Source organism: Trichomycterus rosablanca, chromosome 1, assembly GCF_030014385.1.
Source record: "Trichomycterus rosablanca isolate fTriRos1 chromosome 1, fTriRos1.hap1, whole genome shotgun sequence".
NCBI lineage: Eukaryota > Metazoa > Chordata > Actinopteri > Siluriformes > Trichomycteridae > Trichomycterus > Trichomycterus rosablanca.
The window spans coordinates 83,657,612-83,685,111 of record NC_085988.1 but is presented as its reverse complement, the minus strand read 5'-3'; the positions used below and the strand labels follow the sequence as shown (position 1 = coordinate 83,685,111).

General features: G+C 44.1%; 1 protein-coding gene across 8 annotated transcripts in view; it reads right to left on the bottom strand.

The window, feature by feature from the left end:
- Positions 1–27,500, bottom strand: part of celf2 (cugbp, Elav-like family member 2) — a 231,081-nt gene that overhangs the window by 62,793 nt on the left and 140,788 nt on the right. For 7 of the 8 annotated variants that reach the window (XM_062996804.1, XM_062996783.1, XM_062996789.1 and 4 more), the window contains one exon: positions 6,037–6,233. In XM_062996804.1, coding sequence (XP_062852874.1) covers positions 6,037–6,233 — 197 coding nt within the window. Of the gene's footprint in view, positions 1–6,036; positions 6,234–8,900; positions 9,085–27,500 lie in introns of those variants that run through there. The other variant, XM_062996809.1, reaches the window with a different exon arrangement.

The following is a 27,500-nucleotide window of genomic DNA, read 5'->3' as shown; positions in this document are numbered from 1 at the left end:
TATAAACTGAATGATAGAATAAATGGAAGCTACAATACACAGCACAGCTCCCTTAATAGCTTCTCTTAAATACCAAAATTCTCGGCCGCTCGGGTGGCGCAGCGGTAAAAGTACGCTAGCGCACCAGAGTTGGGGTTTCGAATACATCGTATCGAATCTCAGCGCTGCCTTTCCGACTGGGCTGGGCGGCAGCATGAACAACGATTGGCTGTTGTTCAGGGTTAGAGGGTAAAAAGTCGAATCATGGGTCCTCATAACTGCTGGCTGAATGATGGCGCCTGCACAGGGCTGAGGAATAATGCTGATGGGGGTGTGGCCCTCCGTACACGGTGCCTGCCGGTGTATGGACACGACTCGTGCAGGTGAACATGGCAGTCTGTACTGACTGTACGTGCCGCAGTTGCGAGGCGTCCTCAGTCAGCGGTGAAAGGTCGAATCAGTATAGAGGACGCATTCAGCGTAACTGGACACGACTACATTGTGGGGGAGAATATTGGGGGGAAAAGTGGAAAAAAAAAAAAAAAATTCTCGTCCGTGTTTTGACCCCCATCCCGGGTCCACAGAATCGGTTGTTAGTTTTCCAAACTCAGTTACCCGAGTCGTGTTTTTAGCCGCCTTAGACTTCGACATCTTGAGCATTTTGTCTGACCGATTGCTGGTGTAACCGAGCGTCTTTAGAGTTGATGAGTTTATAAAGAAAGAAATAAACTGCACATAGACAAACTATCAGGAGCAGAAAACTTTACTGGTTTGTTCTTTTGAGGTGCAGCACAGACTACAGAGATGATCACGTGTGTAGAGAAACACACTTTTACACTGATTATGGAATCAGCAATACATAAACACACACATCAAACACACTACAGTACATAAAGTCTCCTACGCTGACTTCATTACCGTATTATTGCTAGGACGCCTCATTGCTTATTGCGCCTCATATTTCATATGATACACGAATGAAAATGTTAAATCACTAAACACAAACCTTACATTTATTTACATTTCACAGCAGATTGTGTATTACATGGGGAACAAAACACTTAGATTTGGTCTTATTTTTAGTACTTGTACTTGGATCTCTGAGATTCAACAGATACTTTTATACTAATATTGTTGTGAACTTTTCCTCCAACTAGTTCTCAGCCTGGAACCATTCTACACTTCTCCAGACAGTGTTCCAGTACTAGTTCTCAATCAGCAATGGTTTCATACTTTATACACCAAAATGGTTCCATGCTTTTCCACTGACACTGTGCTGGTGCTGGTTCTCAATCTGGAACTGTTCCATTCTTTTACACCAATGTGGTTCCTCTTTTCCACTGACACTGTGCTGGTACTGGTTCTTAATCTGGAACCATTTTATACTTTCACACCAACATGGTTCCATGCTTTTCCACTGACACTGTGCTGGTACTGGTTCTTAATCTGGAACCATTTAAAACTTTCACACCAACATGGTTCCATGCTTTTCCACTGACACTGTGCTGGTGCTGGTTCTCAATCTGGAACTGTTCCATTCTTTTACACCAATGTGGTTCCTCTTTTCCACTGACACTGTGCTGGTACTGGTTCTTAATCTGAAACCGTTTTATCCTTTCACACCAACATGGTTCCATGCTTTTCCACTGACACTGTGCTGGTACTGGTTCTTAATTTGGAACCGTTTTATCCTTTCACACCAACATGGTTCCATGCTTTTCCACTGACACTGTGCTGGTACTGGTTCTTAATCTGGAACCATTTAAAACTTTCACACCAACATGGTTCCATGCTTTTCCACTGACACTGTGCTGGTACTGGTTCTTAATCTGGAACCATTTTATACTTTCACACCAACATGGTTCCATGCTTTTCCACTGACACTGTGCTGGTACTGGTTCTTAATCTGGAACCGTTTTATACTTTCACACCAACATGGTTCCATGCTTTTCCACTGACACTGTGCTGGTACTGGTTCTTAATCTGGAACCATTTTATACTTTCACACCAACATGGTTCCATGCTTTTCCACTGACACTGTGCTGGTACTGGTTCTTAATCTGGAACCATTTTATACTTTCACACCAACATGGTTCCATGCTTTTCCACTGACACTGTGCTGGTACTGGTTCTTAATCTGAAACCGTTTTATCCTTTCACACCAACATGGTTCCATGCTTTTCCACTGACACTGTGCTGGTACTGGTTCTTAATTTGGAACCGTTTTATCCTTTCACACCAACATGGTTCCATGCTTTTCCACTGACACTGTGCTGGTACTGGTTCTTAATCTGGAACCATTTAAAACTTTCACACCAACATGGTTCCATGCTTTTCCACTGACACTGTGCTGGTACTGGTTCTTAATCTGGAACCATTTTATACTTTCACACCAACATGGTTCCATGCTTTTCCACTGACACTGTGCTGGTACTGGTTCTTAATCTGGAACCGTTTTATACTTTCACACCAACATGGTTCCATGCTTTTCCACTGACACTGTGCTGGTACTGGTTCTTAATCTGGAACCATTTTATACTTTCACACCAACATGGTTCCATGCTTTTCCACTGACACTGTGCTGGTACTGGTTCTTAATCTGGAACCATTTTATACTTTCACACCAACATGGTTCCATGCTTTTCCACTGACACTGTGCTGGTACTGGTTCTTAATCTGGAACCGTTTTATACTTTCACACCAACATGGTTCCATGCTTTTCCACTGACACTGTGCTGGTACTGGTTCTTAATCTGGAACCATTTTATACTTTTACACCAACATGGTTCCATGCTTTTCCACTGACACTGTGCTGGTACTGGTTCTTAATCTGGAACCATTTTATACTTTCACACCAACATGGTTCCATGCTTTTCCACTGACACTGTGCTGGTACTGGTTCTTAATCTGGAACCGTTTTATACTTTCACACCAACATGGTTCCATGCTTTTCCACTGACACTGTGCTGGTACTGGTTCTTAATCTGGAACCGTTTTATCCTTTCACACCAACATGGTTCCATGCTTTTCCACTGACACTGTGCTGGTACTGGTTCTTAATCTGGAACCGTTTTATCCTTTCACACCAACATGGTTCCATGCTTTTCCACTGACACTGTGCTGGTACTGGTTCTTAATCTGGAACCGTTTTATACTTTCACACCAACATGGTTCCATGCTTTTCCACTGACACTGTGCTGGTACTGGTTCTTAATCTGGAACCGTTTTATCCTTTCACACCAACATGGTTCCATGCTTTTCCACTGACACTGTGCTGGTGCTGGTTCTCAATTTGGAACTGTTCCATTCTTTTACACCAATGTGGTTCCTCTTTTCCACTGACGCAGTGCTGGTTCCTAGTGCAGTTTTTTTTTTACACCAAAATGGCACTGGTTCCTAATCTGGAACCATTTTATACTTTCACACCAATATGGTTCCACACTTTTCCACTGACAGATGGAAGATACTGGTTCATACTCTGGAACCGTTCCATACTTCTACACCAAAATGGGACTGGTTCCTAATCTGGACCTGTTCCATACACCAAAGTGGTTCCAGACCTTTCCACTGACACAGTGCTGGCGCTGGTTCTTAATCAGGAACTGTTCTACATACAGTCTCCGAATACTAGTTCTCAGTCTGGAACCATTCTACACTTTCCTACCTTTAAAGTAACTTCATCTGTCCTTAACTTAAGTCTGAGTGTGTTTGTCTCATCAGAAAAGCTGAAGATCCTTGGCTGTCCATCAAGAAAAAATGACAGATTGGCATCCTGGCACCGTTGGTAGAGTGGGTGCCACACAGTAGCACAGGTTCTAAGGACTTGGGTTTGGTTTCCACTCACCTTGTTATAAAAACATGCAGAAGCTCCAAGAGTAAATATGTGTGTGTGTGTGTGTGTGTGTGTGTGTGTGTGTGCTGCCTTTCCCTGTCTAGGATGTTTTTCTGCCTTTTTCTACCATGAACACACACACACACACACACACACACACACATCTATTAGAATACATTTCAATAAATTAGCATAATGGGGTCCACCAGACCTCTAAAGACACACACACACACACACACACACCTGTATCATTCAGCCGGACTGGGCTCACACTGCGCCATTCATCCACTTGTGTGTGTGTGTGTGTGTGTGTGTTAGGGACTTCAAAGGTAGACAGGAATACATCTTTACTAAAAAGACACACAGCTGCACTTCTCCGATCTCACATCAATCAATTGACAAGGGGCAACCTGTGCCAGTGTGTGTGTGTGTGTGTGTGTGTGTGTGTGTGTGTGTGCCTGCTCGATTAATATTGCAGTCCAGCTCGAATAAACAATTCTCGCCTCTTTCCTCGGGGTACATTTATACCCTGTGTCTTCATTACAGACCCCCCAACACACACACACACGCACACACACACACACACACTTGCAGTATGATCTATGAACCTTGTGTCAGTCTTGCACTGTTCCGTAGACAAACGTCGGTACCGGAACGATTCAAACCACTTTCAGGAGCTCAGTGGTTATTAACACACTTCTGTCTTCAATCTCCTAAGTGAAAACCTCTAGGAGCAACAACAGCTCGGCCCTGACGCTACACGAGCTCACAGAACGAGACCACTGAGTGCTGAAGTTCACTGTACATCAGTTCACAAGAACTGCTTGTAAGCATTTGTGCTTTCGGCCAATCAGGCATCCACATACAGACATGATTGGCTATGGTTGAGAGGGGATGGCCGGGTGTGTTACTGCATTGTACTCAGTGATTCTGAAGAAGCCAGACCCTCTGCCACCCTGACCATGATAAAGCGGGGATGAATACAAGCAAAGAAATGCCAGGTTGGTCTAAAGCACAACCACACCAGACTCAGGCTACAGGCCTGTACGCATACAGCCAACTGTGCTCCAGATTGCGTTCTAAACACCCATGATGCACCTGATCTAATTCGAAATGCCACATAAAGGGTCCGAATACGTTAGTTTAATCTTGAAATCGCAAGTTCAGATCTCGGCTCTGGCAGGACGGGCGCCTAAACGGACAATGACTGGCTCGTCCAAGGGTGGGAGTGCCGTAGGGATTCCTCATAACTGCTGCAATTACGCCCTCTGCTGGCTGATCGATGGCACTGCACAGAGATGGGGGATAACGGAGATCAGAGCATGAATCTCCGTGTGTGATACGGATCTCTATATGAACCTGTCAGGTGCAGGTGAGAAGAAGTGGTGGGGGCGTCTGGATCAGTATGGGCGGAAATATAAATAAGGGAATTGGATACGACTAAATTGGGAGGAAGATTAGGGGGAAAATGCATCAAATTTTTGTTAATATATTTAACATGTGTCACGATGGTGCAGTGGGTAGCACTGTCGCCTCACAGCTAGAAGGTCCTGGGTTCGAATCCCCCTCCAGGCGGCCTGGGTCCTTTCTGTGCGGAGTTTGCATGTTCTCCCCGTGTCTGTGTGGGTTTCCTCCGGGAGCTCCGGTTTCCTCCCACAGTCCAAAAACATGCAGTCGGGTTAATTGGAGACACTGAATTGCCCTATAGGTGAATGTGTGTGTGTGTGTGTGTGTGTGTGTGTGTGTGTGTCTGCCCTTCGATGGACTGGCGCCCCGTCCAGGGTGTTACTGTGTGCCTTGCGCCCATTGAAAAGCTGGGACAGGCTCCAGCACCCCCGTGACCCTGATTGGATAAGCGGTTGAGACAGTGAGTGAGTATTTAAAATGTGCAGTGGGTAGCGCTGTCATCTTACAGCAGGAAGGTCCTGGGTTCGAATCCCCTTTCTGTGTGGAGTTTGTATGTTCTTCCTTTTTCTATGTGGGTTTCTTTCAGGTTGTCCAAGTACATGCAGTCAGGCTTATTGGAGCTAATAAAAATGGTCCTATGTGTGTGTGTGTGTGTGTGTGTGTGTGTGTGTGTGTGTGTGTTTGCCCTGTGATGGACTGGCAACCTGTCCGGGGTTTCTTGCCTTTCACACAACCCACCGTGACCCTGACCAGGATAAAGAGGTGGTAAAACAGACAGTGAATGAATGAATGAATGAATGTAGACGAGTCCGGCGTACCTTTGCTCTGTGGGGGGTTTTGACTGCGGTCTCTCAGGATGTTGATCTGGTAGACGGCGCCGTACGGCTCGAACAGCTCCTTCAGCTCCTTCTCGGACCAGGAACGAGGGATCTGACCCACGAACATCTTGATGGCGTCCGGGTCGGGCTGATCCGAATGCTCCAGAGCTCCGTTCATCTTCCCGGCTGTGCCGTTACTGCACGGAGACAGAAACAAAGGGCGAGGGGTTATGATCCGTCACGGCTTTTATTAAATATTTGTCTGTTTGTTCTGAGAGGAACAGAAGAAGAAACGCTGAGAGAGAAACTGAAAGAGCAGGAGAACGAACTCCCACAATTCATGCTGATTCGTTTCATTTCGCTGGTCGACACAAAACTTTGATCAAACGTCTCTTCTGCAGCCGTTCGCCGGGCTTCAAAGGTCAGCGTAGAGAGGTCTCCCAAAAATCAGACATCAGGGTTCCACAGGGTTATCAGAACCAAAACTACAACCAGAACCAGCAGGGCCAATTATATATGGGTCAAAAAGGTCCTAAAAACAAGCACCTCACATTCAAACCCCAACACAGGTCTTAAAATATTGGACCTGTGCCTTTTCCACTGCCCACCAGCCCCTCTTCAATTACGACCGTAATCTATTCAAACAAACGTCCAGGTCCAGCGACAAGGACACGTGCACAAAAATAATAATCACAGACTTAAAGATCGTACAGTGAAGCGTTAAGATACAAACACTTCTCACTCATGTAGTAGTGATGCAGTAAACATAAGGGTCCAGATGTTCTAAAGTACAGATGTTTTATAGTACAAGTATTCTAAGGATACAGATGTTCTACAATACAGGTGTTCAAGGGTACAGATGGTCTAGGGTTAATGTGTTTCAGGTATGCAGGTGTTCTAGGGTACAGGTGTTCTAGGATACAGATGTTCCAGAGTACAGGTGTTTTAAGGTAATTTGTTCCAATGATGCGTGTGTTCTAGTCTACTTGTCTTCAAGGGTTCATGTGTTCTAGAGTTAATGTATTTCAAAGATACAGATTTCCTAAGGTGCATGTGTTCAAGGGTACATGTGTTCTAGAGTTCATGTGTTTTAGAGTTCATGTGTTTTAGAGTTCAGGTGTTCTAGTGTACAGGTGTTCTAAGGTAAATGTGTTTAAGGGTACAGGTGTTCTAGTGTACAGGTGTTCTAAGGTAAATGTGTTTAAGGGTACAGGTGCTCTAGTGTACAGGTGTTCTACAGTACAGGTGTTCTAAGGTAAATGTGTTCAAGGGTACAGGTGTTCTAGAGCACTGGTGTTCTAGGATTAATGTGTTCCAAGGATCCAGATGTTGTAGAGTACAGGTGGTCTAAGATAATTTGTTCCAATGGTACATGTGTACACAGGTGTTCTATGGTACAGATGTTGTAGAGTACAGATGTTCTAGGGTTGATGTGTTTCAAAGAAACAGGTGTTTAAGGATACAGATGTTTTAGGGTACATGTGTTCTAGGGTTAATGTATTTCAAGGATCCAGGTGTTCTAGGGTTAATGTATTCCAAGGATACAGATGTTTTAGGGTTAATATATTCCAAGGATCCGGGTGTTCTAGGGTTAATGTGTTCCAAGGATACAGATGTTTTAGGGTACATGTGTTCTAGGGTTAAAAAGTTTAAAGTATACAGGTGTTACAAGGATACAGGTGTTCTAGTGTACAGGTGTTCTAGGCTTAATATGCTCCAAATATACAGATGTTCTAGTGTTCAGGTGTTCTGGTGTACAGGTGTTCTAGTGTACAGGTGTTCTGGTCTACATGTGTTCTAGTGTACAGATGTTCTAGTGTACAGATGTTCTAGTGTACAGGTGTTCTAGTGTACATGTGTTCTGGTCTACATGTGTTCTAGTGTACAGATGTTCTAGTGTACAGATGTTCTAGTGTACAGATGTTCTAGTGTACATGTGTTCTGGTCTACATGTGTTCTAGGCTTAATATGTTCCAAAGATACAGATACAGAAGATACAGTTCTAGGGTACCAGATCACCTAAATACAAGAGCAGCAAAAATATGCTAGGAAATGCTAGCAGATTAGCAGATTATAGTAGATTATAGTGACGCGTTAGCGTCAAGGCTAGAATTAGCACTAATGCTAATAAAATAGTTGATTTTTGTATGTGAATTGAAGTAAAGAGAAAGAAAGAAACATAAAAATATAAACAATATATAAATAAACAAAAAATTAAAGACAGTATGACTGGAAGGCCGTGCACACAAGAGCAACAATGCATTTCATTTAGCATGGGTGTTAGCGTCAAGGCTAGAATTAGCACTAATGCTAGGAAAATAGTAGATTTTTCGTACGTAAATGGTAGTGAAAAATAAAAAGACAACAAATATAAATAGAAGGCCGCGAACTCCAAGCAACAATACATTTCATAGCGCCAAGGCCAGAAGTAGCACTAATGCTAGCAGAATAGCGGCTTTTTGTGTTTAGACGAAGCGGAACAAACTACGAGCATCGACCTGATGAATGAGATGAAAGAACAGAATACAGAGACAGACTGAAACGATTCAATACAAGCACAAACAAATAAATAAATAAATAAATCAAATAACGGCAGATTGAAGGTCAGAAAACAGATTAAATACAGTCAGGAACTGAAACAGAAAGATAATGAGCGATGTGGAAGCCGGAGAAACCAGAGAGAGAGGAGGTGAGGAGTGTGTGAACGTGTGAGGAGTGTGTGAACTCTGTTTTCTCCTCTCTGAAGGCCTTGAAAGTGATTTTATCCAAAATTAAAAGTAAAAACTAAAGAAATGAAGCTAAAATGAATAAAGAAGAGAGAGAAGAGAGAGAAGAGAGAGAGAGAGAAGAGAGAGGACTCAGACCTCTGCGCTCGGTTCATCCATCTCTTACAGAAGGAGCCGATCCTCTCGGCCGAGACGCCGAAATCCTTCAGCGACTTAAACGCCATGCCCCGATAAAAACAGGTCCCCACGGCAACCGCCTCCCGATAGATCGACCTGTAGTTACCACGGCGATAAGGGTGCCCACTCGACGGCGGGCAAAACGAGCATCACACACGGCCACGGGTGCGCACACACAGACACTCGCAACAGCAGCCTGACACTCACTGTCCCCTGTGTGTGTGTGTGTGTGTGTGTGTGTGTGTGTGTGAGTACGCTTGTCACTCTTACAATGCCTAATTGTCCGAGACAAAGCCACGAGTCACAGGATGCAGCAGGAGCGGCGTACAACCAGCACACACACACACACACACACACACACACACATGAGCATTCACTCATACACTTCTGTAACACAAACTGTATGGCCAACACACACTACCACGATACACTCGTACCAGAACAACACACACTGTACGGCCAACACACACTTCCATGATACACTTCTGTAACACACACTGTATGGCCAACACACACTACCATGTTACACTAATGTAACACACACACTGTATGGCCAACACACACTACCATGCTACACTCGTACCAGCATCACACACACTACCACGATACACTCATACCAGAACAACACACACAATCATGATACACTCGTACCAGTATCACACACACTACCATAATACACTCCTACCAGCATCACACACACTACCACGATACACTCATACCAGAACAACACACACTACCATGATACACTCGTACCAGTATCACACACACTACCATAATACACTCCTACCAGCATCACACACACTACCACGATACACTCATACCAGAACAACACACACTACCATTATACACTCGTACCAGCATCACACACACTACCATGATACACTTCTGTAACACACACTGTATGGCCAACACACACTACCATGTTACACTTCTGTAAAACACACTCGTACCAGCACAACACACACTACCATGATACACTCCTACCAGTATCACACACACTACCACAATACACTCCTACCAGCACAACACACACTACCATGATACACTTCTGTAACACACACTGTATGGCCAACACACACTACCATGTTACACTTCTGTAAAACACACTCGTACCAGCACAACACACACTACCATGATACACTCCTACCAGTATCACACACACTACCACAATACACTCCTACCAGCACAACACACACTACCATGATACACTTCTGTAACATACACTGTATGGCCAACACACACTACCATGTTACACTAATGTAACACACACTGTATGGCCAACACACACAACCATGATACACTCGTACCAGCATCACACACACTACCGTGATACACTCGTACCAGCATCACACACACTACCATAATACACTCATACCAGAACAACACACACAACCATGACACACTCGTACCAGAATAACACACTACCATGATACACTCGTACCAGAATAACACACTACCATGATACACTCGTACCAGAACAACACACACAACCATGACACACTCGTACCAGAATAACACACTACCATGATACACTCGTACCAGAATAACACACTACCATGATACACTCGTACCAGAACAACACACTACCGTGATAACCTGACCCCTCTCCTGTCTGGGGGAAATCGTGCCTATTCAATTTTGAAGGTCCGGCAATGATTAGAAGGACAAGAAGGCCTGGCTTGACGTTCCAATTCATCCCAAACATGTTCAGTGGGGTTGGCTGGACTTTGCTTTGTGCACGGACTTCTTTCAGGGTCACGCCGGAAGAGGACAGGCCCTTCCCTAAAATCTTGCCACAAGGTTGGCTGCCGAACTGCTGAACGCGACCATATTTCACCTTAAATGCTGTAGACCTCCACTCCTGACCGAAAAGGGTCGTGACTAACACACACCCCCCTACCAAGTGTGCGGTAGCCGACCGCTTCTTTTCCCCTGCACCAAACGAGTTTATGCGGAGATCCGTATCGCGCACGGAGAGTCACGCACCAATATACATTACAATTTTCGGCATTTCGCGGACGCTTTTATCCAAAGCAACTTACAGTACTGTGACTGTATATATTATCCAAGCAATTGAGGGTCAAGGGCCATGCTCGAGGGCCCGGCAGTGGCAACCTGGCAGTCGTGGGGCTTGAACCAGTGACCTTTTGATTACTAGTCCGGTATCTCGACTACAAGGCTACAACTGCCCTGGTTGGATAATCTCGGTCGTAAATGCAGCAGCTATAAGGAAACACACACACACACACACACACACACAGCAGTAGTGTGTTTACCCGCTGTGCCACCAAACGCGTGTCCGTATACTTTTGAGCATATGCTGTGGACGGTTGGTAAATCTATGTAAAGCTTCTTTACACACTCTTGCACTTTCTCTCCTGGTTTGGTGTTGACGGATTAGAGAGAATCGTATGTGTAAGTGAAACGTGTGTGTGTGTGAGTGTGTGTGTGTGAGTGTGTGTGTGTGTGTGTGTGTGTGTGTGCGAGTCCTGGGGCTCAGATTAAATTGTCGAGTGAATCTTGTGCTGCCTCGACGTTCTCTCCATCCTTCTCTCTTTATCTCTCTCTCCTTCATTCTCTCCGCCTTCTTCTCAATTTATACCAATTGTCTGCCGTAATGGCGTAACTCGACTTTCCGTCACCCTCCGGCCCTCCCGAATGTGTGTGTGTGTGTGTGTGTGTGTGTGTGATGCGCTTGAAACAGCGATGCCAGCACCTCAAGGCTTAGCAGAAAGAAATAACACTCTTAAAGCACCGGTATTTATCGTACCCTAATTCTGCATGTACTACTTCATTCTCTCTCCGTTTTCTGCTCTAGCTTCTCAGTTTAGTCATTTCCGATTCCCTATTACACTTCCTCTGCTGTGCCACCACGTCCACGCTGGCAGACTAGCAGTCGCCCCTTTACGGTACGACTGAAGTCGCCGACTGCTTCTTCACTCTAAACCAGAGACGGAGTCGCACAGAGAGACACACAACCATGATACACTCTTACAAAGAACACACACAACCATGATACACTCTTACAAAGAACACACACAACCATGATACACTCTTACAAAGAACACACACAACCATGATACACTCTTACAAAGAACACACACAACCATGATACACTCTTACAAAGAACACACACTACCATGATACACTCTTACAAAGAACACACACAACCATGATACACTCTTACAAAGAACACACACAACCATGATACACTCTTACAAAGAACACACACAACCATGATACACTCTTACAAAGAACACACACTACCATGATACACTCTTACAAAGAACACACACAACCATGATACACTCTTACAAAGAACACACACAACCATGATACACTCTTACAAAGAACACACACAACCATGATACACTCTTACAAAGAACACACACAACCATGATACACTCTTACAAAGAACACACACAACCATGATACACTCTTACAAAGAACACACACAACCATGATACACTCTTACAAAGAACACACACAACCATGATACACTCTTACAAAGAACACACACAACCATGATACACTCTTACAAAGAACACACACAACCATGATACACTCTTACAAAGAACACACACTACCATGATACACTCTTACAAAGAACACACACTACCATGATACACTCTTACAAAGAACACACACTACCATGATACACTCGTACCAGCACAACACACACTACCATGATACACTTATACCAGCATCACATACGCGCACTACCATGACACACTCCTACCAGCACAACACACACTACCATGATACACTCGTACCAGCACAACACACACTACCATGATACACTTATACCAGCATCACATACGCACACTACCATGACACACTCCTACCAGCACAGCACACACTACCATGATACACTCTTACAAAGAACACACACTACCATGATACACTCTTACAAAGAACACACACTACCATGATACACTCCTACCAGCACAACACACACTACCATGATACACTTGTACCAGCATCACATACGCACACTACCATGACACACTCCTACCAGCACAACACACACTACCATGATACACTCGTACCAGCACAACACACACTACCATGATACACTCGTACCAGCACAACACACACACACTACCCTAATACACTCGTACCAGCACAACACACACACACACTACCATGATACACTCGTACCAGCATCACATACACACACTACCATGATAGACTCGTACCAGCACAACACAACACACACACACACTACACTTTTAACAAGTAACACACACTTTCACGTTCAGTAAGCTTGTGTGGCGTCTGAGTCGAGCTGTTATCGCTCCTAGATGTTTCCACTTTGCAATAACAGCACCAGGGCAGCTCAGGCAGGGTGGGAATTCGTCTAGCATGTAGGAAAGGTGGTTCATGTGGTGTGTGTGTGTGTGTGTGTGTGTGTGTGTGTGTGTGTGTGTGTGGGATTTTTGTACTGCAGAAGAATTTGTCATACACTCGGTGGTTAACAACCCCATTACATCACTACATGGTAAAACGGCTTATTATGATCCGACCGAGGAGCTTTTTTCTCGTCTGCACACACACACACACACACACTCACACACACACACACACACACAGAAGTTGAAGTGCAGCTGTGAAGAAGACAACATGTAATTTCTTCGTTGTAGGAAGCGAGTGCAGCTGAGAGAGCTGACGAGCGTCGCTGCTCACGCGGCGTCCAGAAACAGCGCGATGCATTTTTTTATCGGCGCGGACCCCGGCGCCCGTCTGCGGTTCTCGGGGCGTGTGAGACAGGTGATGCTTTAATTCCAGTCATCGGGAAAATCACCCTGATCCTAATGAAGATCATCGCCGAGGTTTTTCCGCTCGGTTTGTCGCCTCTTTATCTCCCGTTCTGGACTCCAAACGTTGTTTTCCGACTCTGGGTCCTGAAGGACGGAACCACACCCGCCGTCCACTTAACGATCGGAGGGGTAGGGTGTACAATCCTACCGATAATTCAAGGTCACCTTAGGAGGATGGAGGTTCCTGTCCTGGTTCCTCATTTACGAGTACAGTACAATGAAATTCTTCTCCCGCAGATCCCAGATTGTCTGGAAGCTGGGGTCTGGAGCAGACAGGGTTAAGGGCCTTGCTCAAGGGTCCAACAGCGGCAGAGCCTGGATTCGAACCCACAATCTTTAAACTGATAGCCCAAAGCTCTACCCACCAGGGTTATTTTTCCCAAGCGACCCACATTTTGTCCAGGAGTTTTTAGATGACCCAGGCAACACAAACAATGCATCTGGTCCCACTGTGGTTTACAAGATGTAACATAAAGCCTCCACAAGGGGGCGTTGGCGTACAAGTTTAAGGGTGTACAAGTTTAAGAGCCTGGATTCAAACCCGCAATCTTCAAACTGATCACCCAAAGCTCCACCCACTAGGCTACCGCTGGCTAAATAATGTTTTGGGGCTGCTTTACATTTGCAGCATTTAACGTTTGAGCAATTGAGGGTTAAGGGCCTTGCTCAAGGGCCCAACAGTGGCAGAGCCTGGATTCGAACCCACAATCTTTAAACTGATAGCCCAAAGTTCTACCCACTAGTGCAGGGTTTTTCAAACCCACATTTTGTCCATGATTTTTTACGTGAGCCAGGCAACACAGCTGGTCCAACTGTGGTTTACAAGATGTAACATAAAGCCTCCACAATTTATAGTAGATTTCAAAGTGCGACCCAATTACGACCCAGGGTTTGAAAAACCCTGCACTAGAGTACCACTGTCCCTACAAGTCGCCCTCATCTGCTCATCAATACACTCTATACCCAAAAGTATTTGGACACCTGACCGTGAGCTTGTTGGACACCCCATTTCAAAAACAAATGCTATTAAAACCGAGTGACCTGCAGTGATCTTTCAGCTAGAACATCAGCCGCTCTTCTGAGAAGTTCAAAATATGGCAAGTAAGAAAGCCTCAGTTAGTGTTCCAATTCATCCCAGAGCTGTTGAGTGGGGCTGAGGTCACATACATGTATTCGTCACATACATTATAACAGGTGCACATTGTTTATGGAGCAAAAACCCTGTAATTTCCATCTAAATTCCAAACCACATCCTGTGTGCTACATAGTGTGTAACTATACCACAAGTATGAAATTTATATATATATATTTCATTTGTTTTTGTCACTGTTGTTTTTTAGGGCACTCAGGTCCCCACAGTGGAGCGTTCCACAAGCTCATAGGTTTGAATCTCAGGTGGCCAGCAGACACAGTTGGTCGTGTCTGAGGGAGGGACGGTCAAATATTTAGAACAGTCCTTACAGCCGGTCTGATATATGGTCTCCGAGGCTGGCCTGAGTTGTAGGGCAGTTGTATCCTAGTGGTTATGGAACTGGACTAGTAATCAAAAGGTCACTGGTTCAAGCTCCACCACTGCCAGGTTGCCACTGTTGGGCCCCTGAGCAAGGCCCTCAACCTTCAATTGCTCAGACTGTATACTGTAACAGTACTGTAAGTCGCTTTGGATAAAGGCGTCTGCTAAATGCTGAAAATGTAAATGTAAACGTTAAGGAACTGGACTAGTAATCAAAAGGTCACTGGTTCAAGCCCCACCACTGCCAGGTTGCCACTGTTGGGCCCTTAAGCAAGGCCCTTAACCCTCAATTGCTCAAGAGCAAGACCCTCAACCCTCAGTTGCTCAAGAGCAAGGCCCATCCAATTTGTTTTGGATAAAAGCGTTTGCTAAATGCCAAAAATGTAAATTGTTAATGGTCTGGGAAGGATGGAAGGGGGGGGGATCGGGGGGTTAGATGAAGCATAGCATGTCTCTCCGTGCGCATTACGGCTATCATTGCGAAATTAGAGTCCTTCAGTATCCACTATAAGTGTGTGTGTGTGTGTGTGTGTGTGTGTGTAAAAAAGACCTTGTTATTCTGACCCTCCATAATAACGTGGACAGGAGCGTTCGGGATAAACCCGCCGCGTACAGAATAAACGCTAATAAAAATAAAATAAAGTGCTTTTATAGAAGCGCTCGGCTAAAGAGTTCGCTCTCAATTAAAACCACGGCGAGTACACGGCGCAGCGGACGGCTTGCGCGCGGCCGTGTGTGTGTGCGCGGCGCACAAAGAATGTTGCGTTAATCACTCCACTTGTTCCAAGTACGGCGATTAGGCCTGGGTTACCATGGCAACACCGAAAACGTGCGATTGCGGAAAGAAGCGGAAAAAAAAAAAACGAAATAAAACATAAAGCAGTAAATGTCAGAACTGCTAATGAAGCAGCCGGGATACGGCGCTCGCTCGCTAACGAGCAACACACACACACACACACACACACACACAGACACACACACACACACGACGGCTTAATCAGATGCTTCGCTTCGCTTCAGAGCTCAGAACTGTCACCCTAAAAACAAAAAAACAAGCAAAACTTAATAAAAAAATAGCAAAGTGCTCATCATTAACACTGCACATTCATACAGGGATATAACATGATCGTCCAAAAGTATGTGGACACCGGGTAGTTCCAATCACAACTGTGCTATTGACCGGCCAGGCACCCATACTGGTTGTGCCTGTATTTATAGGAAAAGGGACGAGAATTAATCGGCGCAGGACAATTGCGGCCTCTGCTGTCTGGTCGAGGCGACTGCACCCGCCATGGAGGATCAGGAGAGCTTAGTGTGTCTCTCTGAACACGATGCTACTGGTAAGTCGATGTGTGCAGCGTGATTCCAGTGGGATGAAACTGGGAGGTAAAGCAAGGAAAAAGTACATGAACACCTAAACATGGCCTTCTGGGACATTTAATTAAAAAACCATGGACAATACCCAAGGTCAGGTACTGATATTAGACGAGAAGGTCACTATAACCCAAAAAGTGGAAGCATTAGTCATATGAGTAGCTACAACACCTGAACCCAATAATTAGTAAGAGTCTCCGCACACACTTTATGGACAAAAGTATTGAGATGCCCCCACTTTCTGTTGTGTTCTATGTTCCAACTTAGCAGCAACAGTTTAGGGAAGGTCCCTTCCTGTTCCAGCATGAGCAGCTCTAGAAAGACACGAATAAACACTCAGTTTAAAGAAACTCCAGTGTCCTGCACAGAGCCCTGATCTCTGGAATGGGCACTAACTGGGCACAAATTTCTACAGACATGCTCCAAAGTCTGGTGAGAAGGCTTTTAGATGAGAGGCTGTTGTTCTATCAGAAAAGATCACACAGGGTCATATTGTTGTTGTTGTTGTTATTATTATTATTATTATTATTTATGTATTTATTATTATTATTATTTTATTATTAATTTTATTATTATTTTCATTTATCATTATTAATATTTTATATTTATTATTATTTACTTTTATTATCATTTATTTTATTATTATTATTATTATTAATTTTATTATTTTCATTTATCATTATTATTATATTATTTATTATTATTTAGATTTATTATTATTATTTAATAATAATAATAATAATAATTATTATTATTTATGTATTCATTATTATTATTATAAATTTTATTATTTTCATTTATAATTATTGATATTATATTATTTATTATTATTTTATTTTATTATTTATTATTATTATTATTATTATTATTAATTATTATTATTTATTATTATTATTATTATTATTATTATTATTAATTTTATTAATTTCATTTATCATTTTTAATATTATATTATTTATTATTATTTTGTTTTATTATTATTTTTTATTATTTTATTATTGTTTTGCTCGGTGCAGAAAATGTTCACACAGATTTTGTATTTTTACAAGGACACCCAGAAACTGTGAGAACAGATGAAACGGAATTTGGAGTGCGGCTGTCATCTTTTCACTAACTGGGCACAAGTTCCTACAGACATACTGCAAAGTCTGGTGAGAAGCCTTCTCAGAAGAGCAGCTGTTTTTCTATCTGAAAAAAATCACACAGAGGTCACCCTGTTTTAACAGCATTTGTTTTTTAAATGGGACGTCCAACAAGCTCGTGCTCAGGTGTCCAGATACTTTTGGTTTTGTGAGTGTCCTTCTGACACCGTACCCCTCTAATCCGACCCCCCATCTTCTGTTGCCAAGGCAACCTGGGCGGGGACGGGTGAGTGTGTAACTTCAAAGAGCTCCCCCCCCCCCACTGAACTGCTATGTAGTGTGGACACCCTGTTCTTAAACACACACTAACATGTCAAAATGACTTTTAGCATCCTAACACACACACACACACATATATACACATACACACGCGTCTCTGCAGGCTTTGAGGAGTCATGCCCTAAGTTCTGGAGTACAGCCACTACCCAGCATGGTGTGTGTGTGTTTGTGTGTGTGTGTGTGTGTGTGTGTGTGTGTGTATGTGTGTTTTGCTGGCTGGCATCAGATATCAGGAGAGCTGATAATGACCCTGACCTGGATCACCAACACACCTACCACCAGTGCCCACACCAACCTGCACCTCACCTGTGTGTGTGTGTGTGTGTGTGTGTGTATGTTTTGCTCTTCATCTGGTGCAGAAAATGTTCACACAGATTTTGTATTTTTTCAGGAACACAGAAATTATTTTTTGTATTTTTTCAGGAACACAGAAACTGTAAGAACGAATGAATGGACGAGAAGAACAGAGAAGACAGAGAGGACAGAGAACAAAAAGGGCAAGAGGAACAAAGAGGGACACAGAGAGGACGGGAGGAACAGAGAGGACTAAAGGAACAGAGAGGACGGGAGGAACAGAGAGGACGGGAGGAACAGAGAGGACGGGAGGAACAGAGAGGACTAAGGGAACAGAGAGGACTAAGGGAACAGAGAGGACGGGAGGAACAGAGAGGACGGGAGGAACAGAGAGGACTAAGGGAACAGAGAGGACCAAAAGAACAGAGAGGACTAAAGGAACAGAGAGGACTAAAGGAACAGAGAGGACGGGAGGAACAGAGAGGACTAAAGGAACAGAGAGAACTAAAGGAACAGAGAGGACAGAAGGAACAGAGAGGACAGAAGGAACAGAGAGGACTAAAGGAACAGAGAGGACTAAAGGAACAGAGAGGACGGGAGGAACAGAGAGGACAGAAGGAACAGAGAGGACAGAAGGAACAGAGAGGACCAAAGGAACAGAGAGGACCAAAGGAACAGAGAGGACTAAAGAAACAGAGAGGACGGGAGGAACAGAGAGGACTAAAGGAACAGAGAGAACTAAAGGAACAGAGAGGACAGAAGGAACAGAGAGGACAGAAGGAACAGAGAGGACAGAAGGAACAGAGAGGACCAAAGGAACAGAGAGGACTAAGGGAACAGAGAGGACCAAAGGAACAGAGAGGACGGGAGGAACAGAGAGGACAGAGAACAAAAAGGGCAAGAGGAACAAAGAGGGACACAGAGAGGACTAAAGGAACAGAGAGGACGGGAGGAACAGAGAGGACGGGAGGAACAGAGAGGACTAAAGGAACAGAGAGGACGGGAGGAACAGAGAGGACGGGAGGAACAGAGAGGACTAAAGGAACAGAGAGGACTAAAGGAACAGAGAGGACGGGAGGAACAGAGAGGACTAAAGGAACAGAGAGGACCAAAGGAACAGAGAGAACTAAAGGAACAGAGAGGACTAAAGGAACAGAGAGGACAGAAGGAACAGAGAGGACAGAAGGAACAGAGAGGACGGGAGGAACAGAGAGGACTAAGGGAACAGAGAGAACTAAAGGAACAGAGAGGACCAAAGGAACAGAGAGGACTAAAGGAACAGAGAGGACAGAAGGAACAGAGAGGACGGGAGGAACAGAGAGAACTAAAGGAACAGAGAGAACTAAAGGAACAGAGAGGACCAAAGGAACAGAGAGGACCAAAGGAACAGAGAGGACCAAAGGAACAGAGAGGACTAAGGGAACAGAGAGGACCAAAGGAACAGAGAGGACTAAAGGAACAGAGAGGACTAAAGGAACAGAGAGGACTAAAGGAACAGAGAGGACTAAGGGAACAGAGAGGACCAAAGGAACAGAGAGGACCAAAGGAACAGAGAGGACTAAGGGAACAGAGAGGACCAAAGGAACAGAGAGGACCAAAGGAACAGAGAGGACTAAGGGAACAGAGAGGACGGGAGGAACAGAGAGGACTAAAGGAACAGAGAGGACTAAAGGAACAGAGAGAACTAAAGGAACAGAGAGGACCAAAGGAACAGAGAGGACCAAAGGAACAGAGAGGACTAAGGGAACAGAGAGGACCAAAGGAACAGAGAGGACTAAAGGAACAGAGAGGACTAAAGGAACAGAGAGGACTAAGGGAACAGAGAGGACCAAAGGAACAGAGAGGACCAAAGGAACAGAGAGGACTAAGGGAACAGAGAGGACGGGAGGAACAGAGAGGACTAAAGGAACAGAGAGGACCAAAGGAACAGAGAGGACCAAAGGAACAGAGAGGACTAAAGGAACAGAGAGGACCAAAGGAACAGAGAGGACCAAAGGAACAGAGAGGACTAAGGGAACAGAGAGGACTAAAGGAACAGAGAGGACTAAGGGAACAGAGAGGACCAAAGGAACAGAGAGGACCAAAGGAACAGAGAGGACTAAGGGAACAGAGAGGACGGGAGGAACAGAGAGGACTAAAGGAACAGAGAGGACAGAAGGAACAGAGAGGACAGAAGGAACAGAGAGGACGGGAGGAACAGAGAGGACAGAAGGAACAGAGAGGACGGGAGGAACAGAGAGGACTAAGGGAACAGAGAGAACTAAAGGAACAGAGAGGACCAAAGGAACAGAGAGGACTAAAGGAACAAAGAGGACAGAAGGAACAGAGAGGACGGGAGGAACAGAGAGGACTAAAGGAACAGAGAGAACTAAAGGAACAGAGAGGACCAAAGGAACAGAGAGGACCAAAGGAACAGAGAGGACTAAGGGAACAGAGAGGACCAAAGGAACAGAGAGGACTAAAGGAACAGAGAGGACTAAAGGAACAGAGAGGACTAAGGGAACAGAGAGGACCAAAGGAACAGAGAGGACCAAAGGAACAGAGAGGACTAAGGGAACAGAGAGGACGGGAGGAACAGAGAGGACTAAAGGAACAGAGAGGACCAAAGGAACAGAGAGGACCAAAGGAACAGAGAGGACTAAAGGAACAGAGAGGACCAAAGGAACAGAGAGGACCAAAGGAACAGAGAGGACTAAGGGAACAGAGAGGACTAAAGGAACAGAGAGGACTAAGGGAACAGAGAGGACCAAAGGAACAGAGAGGACCAAAGGAACAGAGAGGACTAAGGGAACAGAGAGGACGGGAGGAACAGAGAGGACCAAAGGAACAGAGAGGACAGAAGGAACAGAGAGGACTAAGAGAACAGAGAGGACCAAAGGAACAGAGAGGACCAAAGGAACAGAGAGGACTAAGAGAACAGAGAGGACCAAAGGAACAGAGAGGACTAAGGGAACAGAGAGGACCAAAGGAACAGAGAGGACTAAAGGAACAGAGAGGACTAAGGGAACAGAGAGGACCAAAGGAACAGAGAGGACCAAAGGAACAGAGAGGACTAAGGGAACAGAGAGGACGGGAGGAACAGAGAGGACTAAAGGAACAGAGAGGACCAAAGGAACAGAGAGGACTAAGAGAACAGAGAGGACCAAAGGAACAGAGAGGACAGAAGGAACAGAGAGGACTAAGGGAACAGAGAGGACGGGAGGAACAGAGAGGGCTAAAGGAACAGAGAGGACCAAAGGAACAGAGAGGACTAAGAGAACAGAGAGAACCAAAGGAACAGAGAGGACAGAAGGAACAGAGAGGACTAAGGGAACAGAGAGGACCAAAGGAACAGAGAGGACAGAAGGAACAGAGAGGACTAAGGGAACAGAGAGGACCAAAGGAACAGAGAGGACTAAGAGAACAGAGAGGACCAAAGGAACAGAGAGGACGGCAGGAACAGAGAGGACTAAAGGAACAGAGAGGACTAAAGGAACAGAGAGGACCAAAGGAACAGAGAGGACTAAGAGAACAGAGAGGACCAAAGGAACAGAGAGGACAGAAGGAACAGAGAGGACTAAAGGAACAGAGAGGACCAAAGGAACAGAGAGGACCAAAGGAACAGAGAGGACTAAGGGAACAGAGAGGACCAAAGGAACAGAGAGGACTAAAGGAACAGAGAGGACTAAAGGAACAGAGAGGACCAAAGGAACAGAGAGGACTAAGGGAACAGAGAGGACCAAAGGAACAGAGAGGACCAAAGGAACAGAGAGGACTAAGGGAACAGAGAGGACGGGAGGAACAGACAGGACTAAAGGAACAGAGAGGACCAAAGGAACAGAGAGGACTAAGAGAACAGAGAGGACCAAAGGAACAGAGAGGACTAAGAGAACAGAGAGGACTAAAGGAAAAGAGAGGACAGAAGGAACAGAGAGGACTAAGGGAACAAAGAGGACCAAAGGAACAGAGAGGACTAAGGGAACAGAGAGGACCAAAGGAACAGAGAGGACTAAGGGAACAGAGAGGACCAAAAGAACAGAGAGGACAGAAGGAACAGAGAGGACTAAGGGAACAGAGAGGACTAAAGGAAAAGAGAGGACTAAGAGAACAGAGAGGACCAAAGGAACAGAGAGGACTAAGAGAACAGAGAGGACCAAAGGAACAGAGAGGACTAAAGGAACAGAGAGGACTAAGGGAACAAAGAGGACCAAAGGAACAGAGAGGACTAAGGGAACAGAGAGGACCAAAGGAACAGAGAGGACTAAAGGAAAAGAGAGGACTAAAGGAAAAGAGAGGACTAAAGGAAAAGAGAGGACAGAAGGAACAGAGAGGACAAAAAATCATGTCAGGCTTTACCGTCCAACAAATGCAACTGACCTTACAAATGCTCTTTCAACTGAATGGGCACAAATCCCCACAGACACACTGTAAAACCATGTGAAGAGCTTTTCCAGAAGAGTGGAGAAGGCTGTTATGGGGCCATGCAGGGGAGCAGCTCAATAACAATTTTTATGGTTTTGGAACGGGATGTCCAACAAGTGCACACACACACACACACACACACACACACACACACACACACACACACTCATCTGTGACCCACAAGACCAGGCTAAAGCGGAAATGAGCCATATGTTGGCAATATGCTCAGTTGAAGCTATGCTGACACTGCACACACACACACACGTGTAAGTGTGTGTGTGTGTGCGTGTGTGCGCGCGTGTGTGCGCGCGTGTGTGTTGAGCAGGGACGTGTCCTATTCACTACATAAGCTACAGAAACACAATCACCATTCAACTATGGACGTGTCCCTAATTACACCCCCAACTTACTCCAGGGCCACAAAAACCACACACCAAATTTATTATGTAGGTCATGTGATCATCAGTTTGCTTCGGGTATGTCTCAAACAACATGTCCTATTTACTATATATATATATTTATATCCTCAGTCAACTGTGGACGTGTCCCAATCCCCTTGCCTGATTCACCAAGTAGGCCACGAACACGAGTAGTAGTCTAATTTAGACGTGACCCAACCACAACTCATTCACTATAGAGGCTCCATAAACACCATCACAGTCTACTGCTAATTATTATTATTATTATTATTATTATTATTATTATTATTATTATTAATAATAAACATTATTATTATTATTATTATTATTATTATTATTATTATTATTAATATTATTATTATTATTATTTTATTATTATTATTATTAATATTATTATTATTGTTATTATTATTATTTTATTGTTTTGTTATTATTATTATTATTATTAATTATTTATATTATAATAGGTAATTATCATTGCTTATTATTATAACTTTATTATTATTATTATTATTGTTATTGTAGTAACATAATTATTTTTAGTTATAAATAGCTTTATATTATTTTATATTATTATTTTATTGTTATTATTATTTTTTTTATTTGTTATTATTCATATTATTATTATTATTTATTACACTTTTTATTATTATTATTTATTTATTATTATTATTATTATTTTATTATTATTCTGTTATTATTATTATTATTATTCTTGTTGTTTTTATTATATATTTTTTATTTCTTATTCATATTATCATTATTTATTATAATAGTTTATTATCACTATTTTATTATTATTATTATTTTATTATTAATTATTTTATTATTATTATTATTTTATTATTATTATTAATGTTATAATTTTTTTATATTGTTGTTTTTTATTATTTATTTATTATATTATTATTATTATTTATTACAATTGTTGTTTATTATTATTTTTCATTATTATTGTTGTTGTTATTTCCATTATTGTTTTTAACATTGCTCATTATTATTATTATTATTATTTATTATTAGTAGTATTTTATTATTATTATTATTATTATTATTATTATTATTAGTATTATTATGTTCTGGACACAGGGAGGGGCTGTGCATCTCAGGGGGTCTTAATGAGCCCAGAGGCGGGTCCCGTGGCATTTTAATAAAAACAGTAAAAAAATAATCACACATGATGGGACGATGAAATGAAAAGGTTATTAGCATACGGCAGATCTCTGGAGGTGTAATAAAAATGTGTTTAAACCACCTAAAGCCTGCGGTGGGTCTGTGAGAACGAACAAATATTTGATTCGTCCGACTCAAAAGCACAAAGGTCAACAGACGGGCAGTACAGAAGATTCCGGTTCAGATCCCTCTGAAACAGACGCAGGTGAGGAAGCAGCAGCGGTAAACACACGACATCAACCAAGTGTACTGTACACCTTCATTATGGATTCATCCGATTTCCCATGAGCACCTCAGCCACCGCGCCTCGGCCACCGCGCCTCATCTGTCCTTTCCAATGAAACTAACTGATAAAGCTTCTCCAAATAAAACATCTACAGTACAGTAACAAGTCCAGCTCGTTATTTAAATGAAGACTGGGCGCCCCCTAGCAGGCACGATCGGCAGTGCAGACAGTGCAGCAGACAAAATTGCCCTCTAGTCTGCTTGGTGGGTATAGACTGGATTAAAAAGTGGGTGTGGCCTTCGAGGACCCTGGTTAGTAGTCCGAAGCTCCTGTACAGAAGTGGAGGAACGTGGAGATCAGCGCGTGTCTCTCCATGCGTGAGACTGGCCTAGAATACTATACAGGCTATCAAGACACCCAGCACACACACACACACACACGTTAGATACCATACAGTCAGTCCACTGTGGCTGTGTCTCAATCCAAGACCTGGTTTAAAATGCAGAATGTATAATCACCATCATCTGTCCACTGTGGATGTGTTCCAAATCACACCCTATTCACTCCATAATAAGTACAGAATAGTGCTGAATTTGAAAACAAGTGACCTTTATAGGGTGTGAGTCCTGGTTTGGGACACAACCGGGTGTGAGGTTAGGACACATCCAGAAACTGAGCAGTGCTTCACACCTTAATAAGCGTCACTGTTACAAAGTGTGTGTGTGTGTGTGTGTGTGTGTCAGAGTCAGACTGCATCAAAGTCTGACCTTAATAAAGTGCATTTATGCGAGAGGCATACAGTCATTAAGTGCACCCAGCGTGTGTGTGTGTGTGTGTGTGTGTGTGTGTGTGTGTGTGTGGGAGGTACAGGTGCTCGGTCGCTCCATTTGATGCTTTGTGTATGGGGAACAGTTTATTCCTGGCCCGGCGCTTCTGAAAGGGGGGCGCGAGAAAGAGCGAGAGAGAACATGAGAGAGGAAGGGCGAGAAAGAGAGGGAGTGAGTGCAAGTGAGCATGAGAGAGAGTGTCAGAGAGTGAGGGGGAGTAAGAGAGGAAGTAAATGACAGAGAGAGAATGAGAGATGAAATAAGAATGAGAATGAGAGAACATGAGCGAGAAAGTGATAGAGAAAAAGGGCGAGAAAAAAGTGAGACAGAGCGTAAGAAATTGATGGAGCAAGAGAGGGCCTAACAGTGTGAGAGAGTATGAGAGAGAGTGAGAACATGAGAAAGTGATAGAGGAAAAAAGGCAAGAAAGAGAGAGCGAGTGCGAGTGAGAGAGAAGTGTGTGAGAGAGTGAGAAAAAGCGAGTGCGAGAAAGTGAGTGAGAGAGAGGGAGAGAGCGTGAGAGAGAGTGTGTGTAAGGGGGAGTGAGAGACTAGGAGTGAGAGGAAGAGAGTAAGTATGAGAAAGAGAGAGAGTATAAAGGGGAGTAAGTGTGAGTGAGAGAGAAGTGAGTGAGAGAGTGAGTGAGAAAGAGAGAGTGCCAGAGAGGAAGTGAGAGAGGAGTGAGTGAAATGGGATAAAGTGAGAGAGAGAGAGAGAGAACAAGAAAGAGAGGTCAAGGGTGAGAAAGAGAGAGAGGGAGTGCGAGTGAGAGAGGAGTGAGAGAGAGGGAGTAAAAGTAAAAGAGAGGGAGTAAGCATGAGAGAGAGTGTAAGTGGGAGTAAGTGTGAGAGAGGGAGTGAGAGAGGGACTAAGAGTGTGTGAGAGAGTGTGAGAGAGAGTGAGAGTGCACTTGTTTAACCACTACATCGATCTCTCGTTCACGGAGAGAGCGACGGCGACAACAACGACATTAGGATGCAAAAGCAGATGCAGAGTTACAGACAGAGCCGCAGCCCAGGAGTGTGTGTGTGAGTGTGTGTGTGTGTGTGTGTGTGTGTGTGTGTGAGTGTGTGTGTGTGTGTGTGTGTGAGTGTGTGTGTGTGTGTGTGTGTGTGTGTGCGCTCATCAGAATTCAAGGTATCTCCTGTCTTTGTCCCACATAGCACAAAGCAATGGGGTCATGTCCCAAACCCCACACACACACACACACACACACAAACACACACACACACACAGTTAACGCAGTGTGTGATCCAGATGCTCCATGGACGTGTCCTAAATCACACACACTTCACCAAATAGGTCTCATCGAGCAACCAGCATCGCAAACCACCATCAGACGGGATCTGAACTCACGACCTTCTAATCAGACCTTCTAATACTGTGGACACGTCTCAAATCACACTGCTTATTTACCAATGAGCACCATCGTAAATGCACTGCGGACGTGTCTCAAATCCCACCGCCTATTTACACGACATGGACAAAAGTATTGGGACGCCCCTGGAGATGAAATTTGAAACGCTACCCCGCTACTGCACATATCTAGGGTGCTATCGACCGGTCGGGCATCTACATACATTTACATTTGCAGCATTGAGCAGACAAAGTGACTTACAATTATGACTTAGCAATTGAGAGAGTTAAGGGCCTTGCTCAGGGGCCCAACAGTGGCAACTCGGTAGTAGTAGTGGGGCTTGAACCGGCAACCTTTTGGTTACTAGTCCAGTACCTTAAGTGCTGAGATACCGCTGCTCTGTGCCATAGAGACATGATGGGCTGTGTCTGAAGGAGGGCAGGATGGCGTACACACTGGCACACACTCATACACACTGACACACACTCATACACAACACATACACACACACTGACACACACTCATACACACTGACACACACACTGACACACACTCATACACAACACATACACACAGACACACACTCTCATACACAAGACACACACACTGACACACACTCATACACAACACATACACACAGACACACACTCTCATACACAAGACACACACACTGACACACACTCATACACAACACATACACACAGACACACACTCTCATACACAAGACACACACACT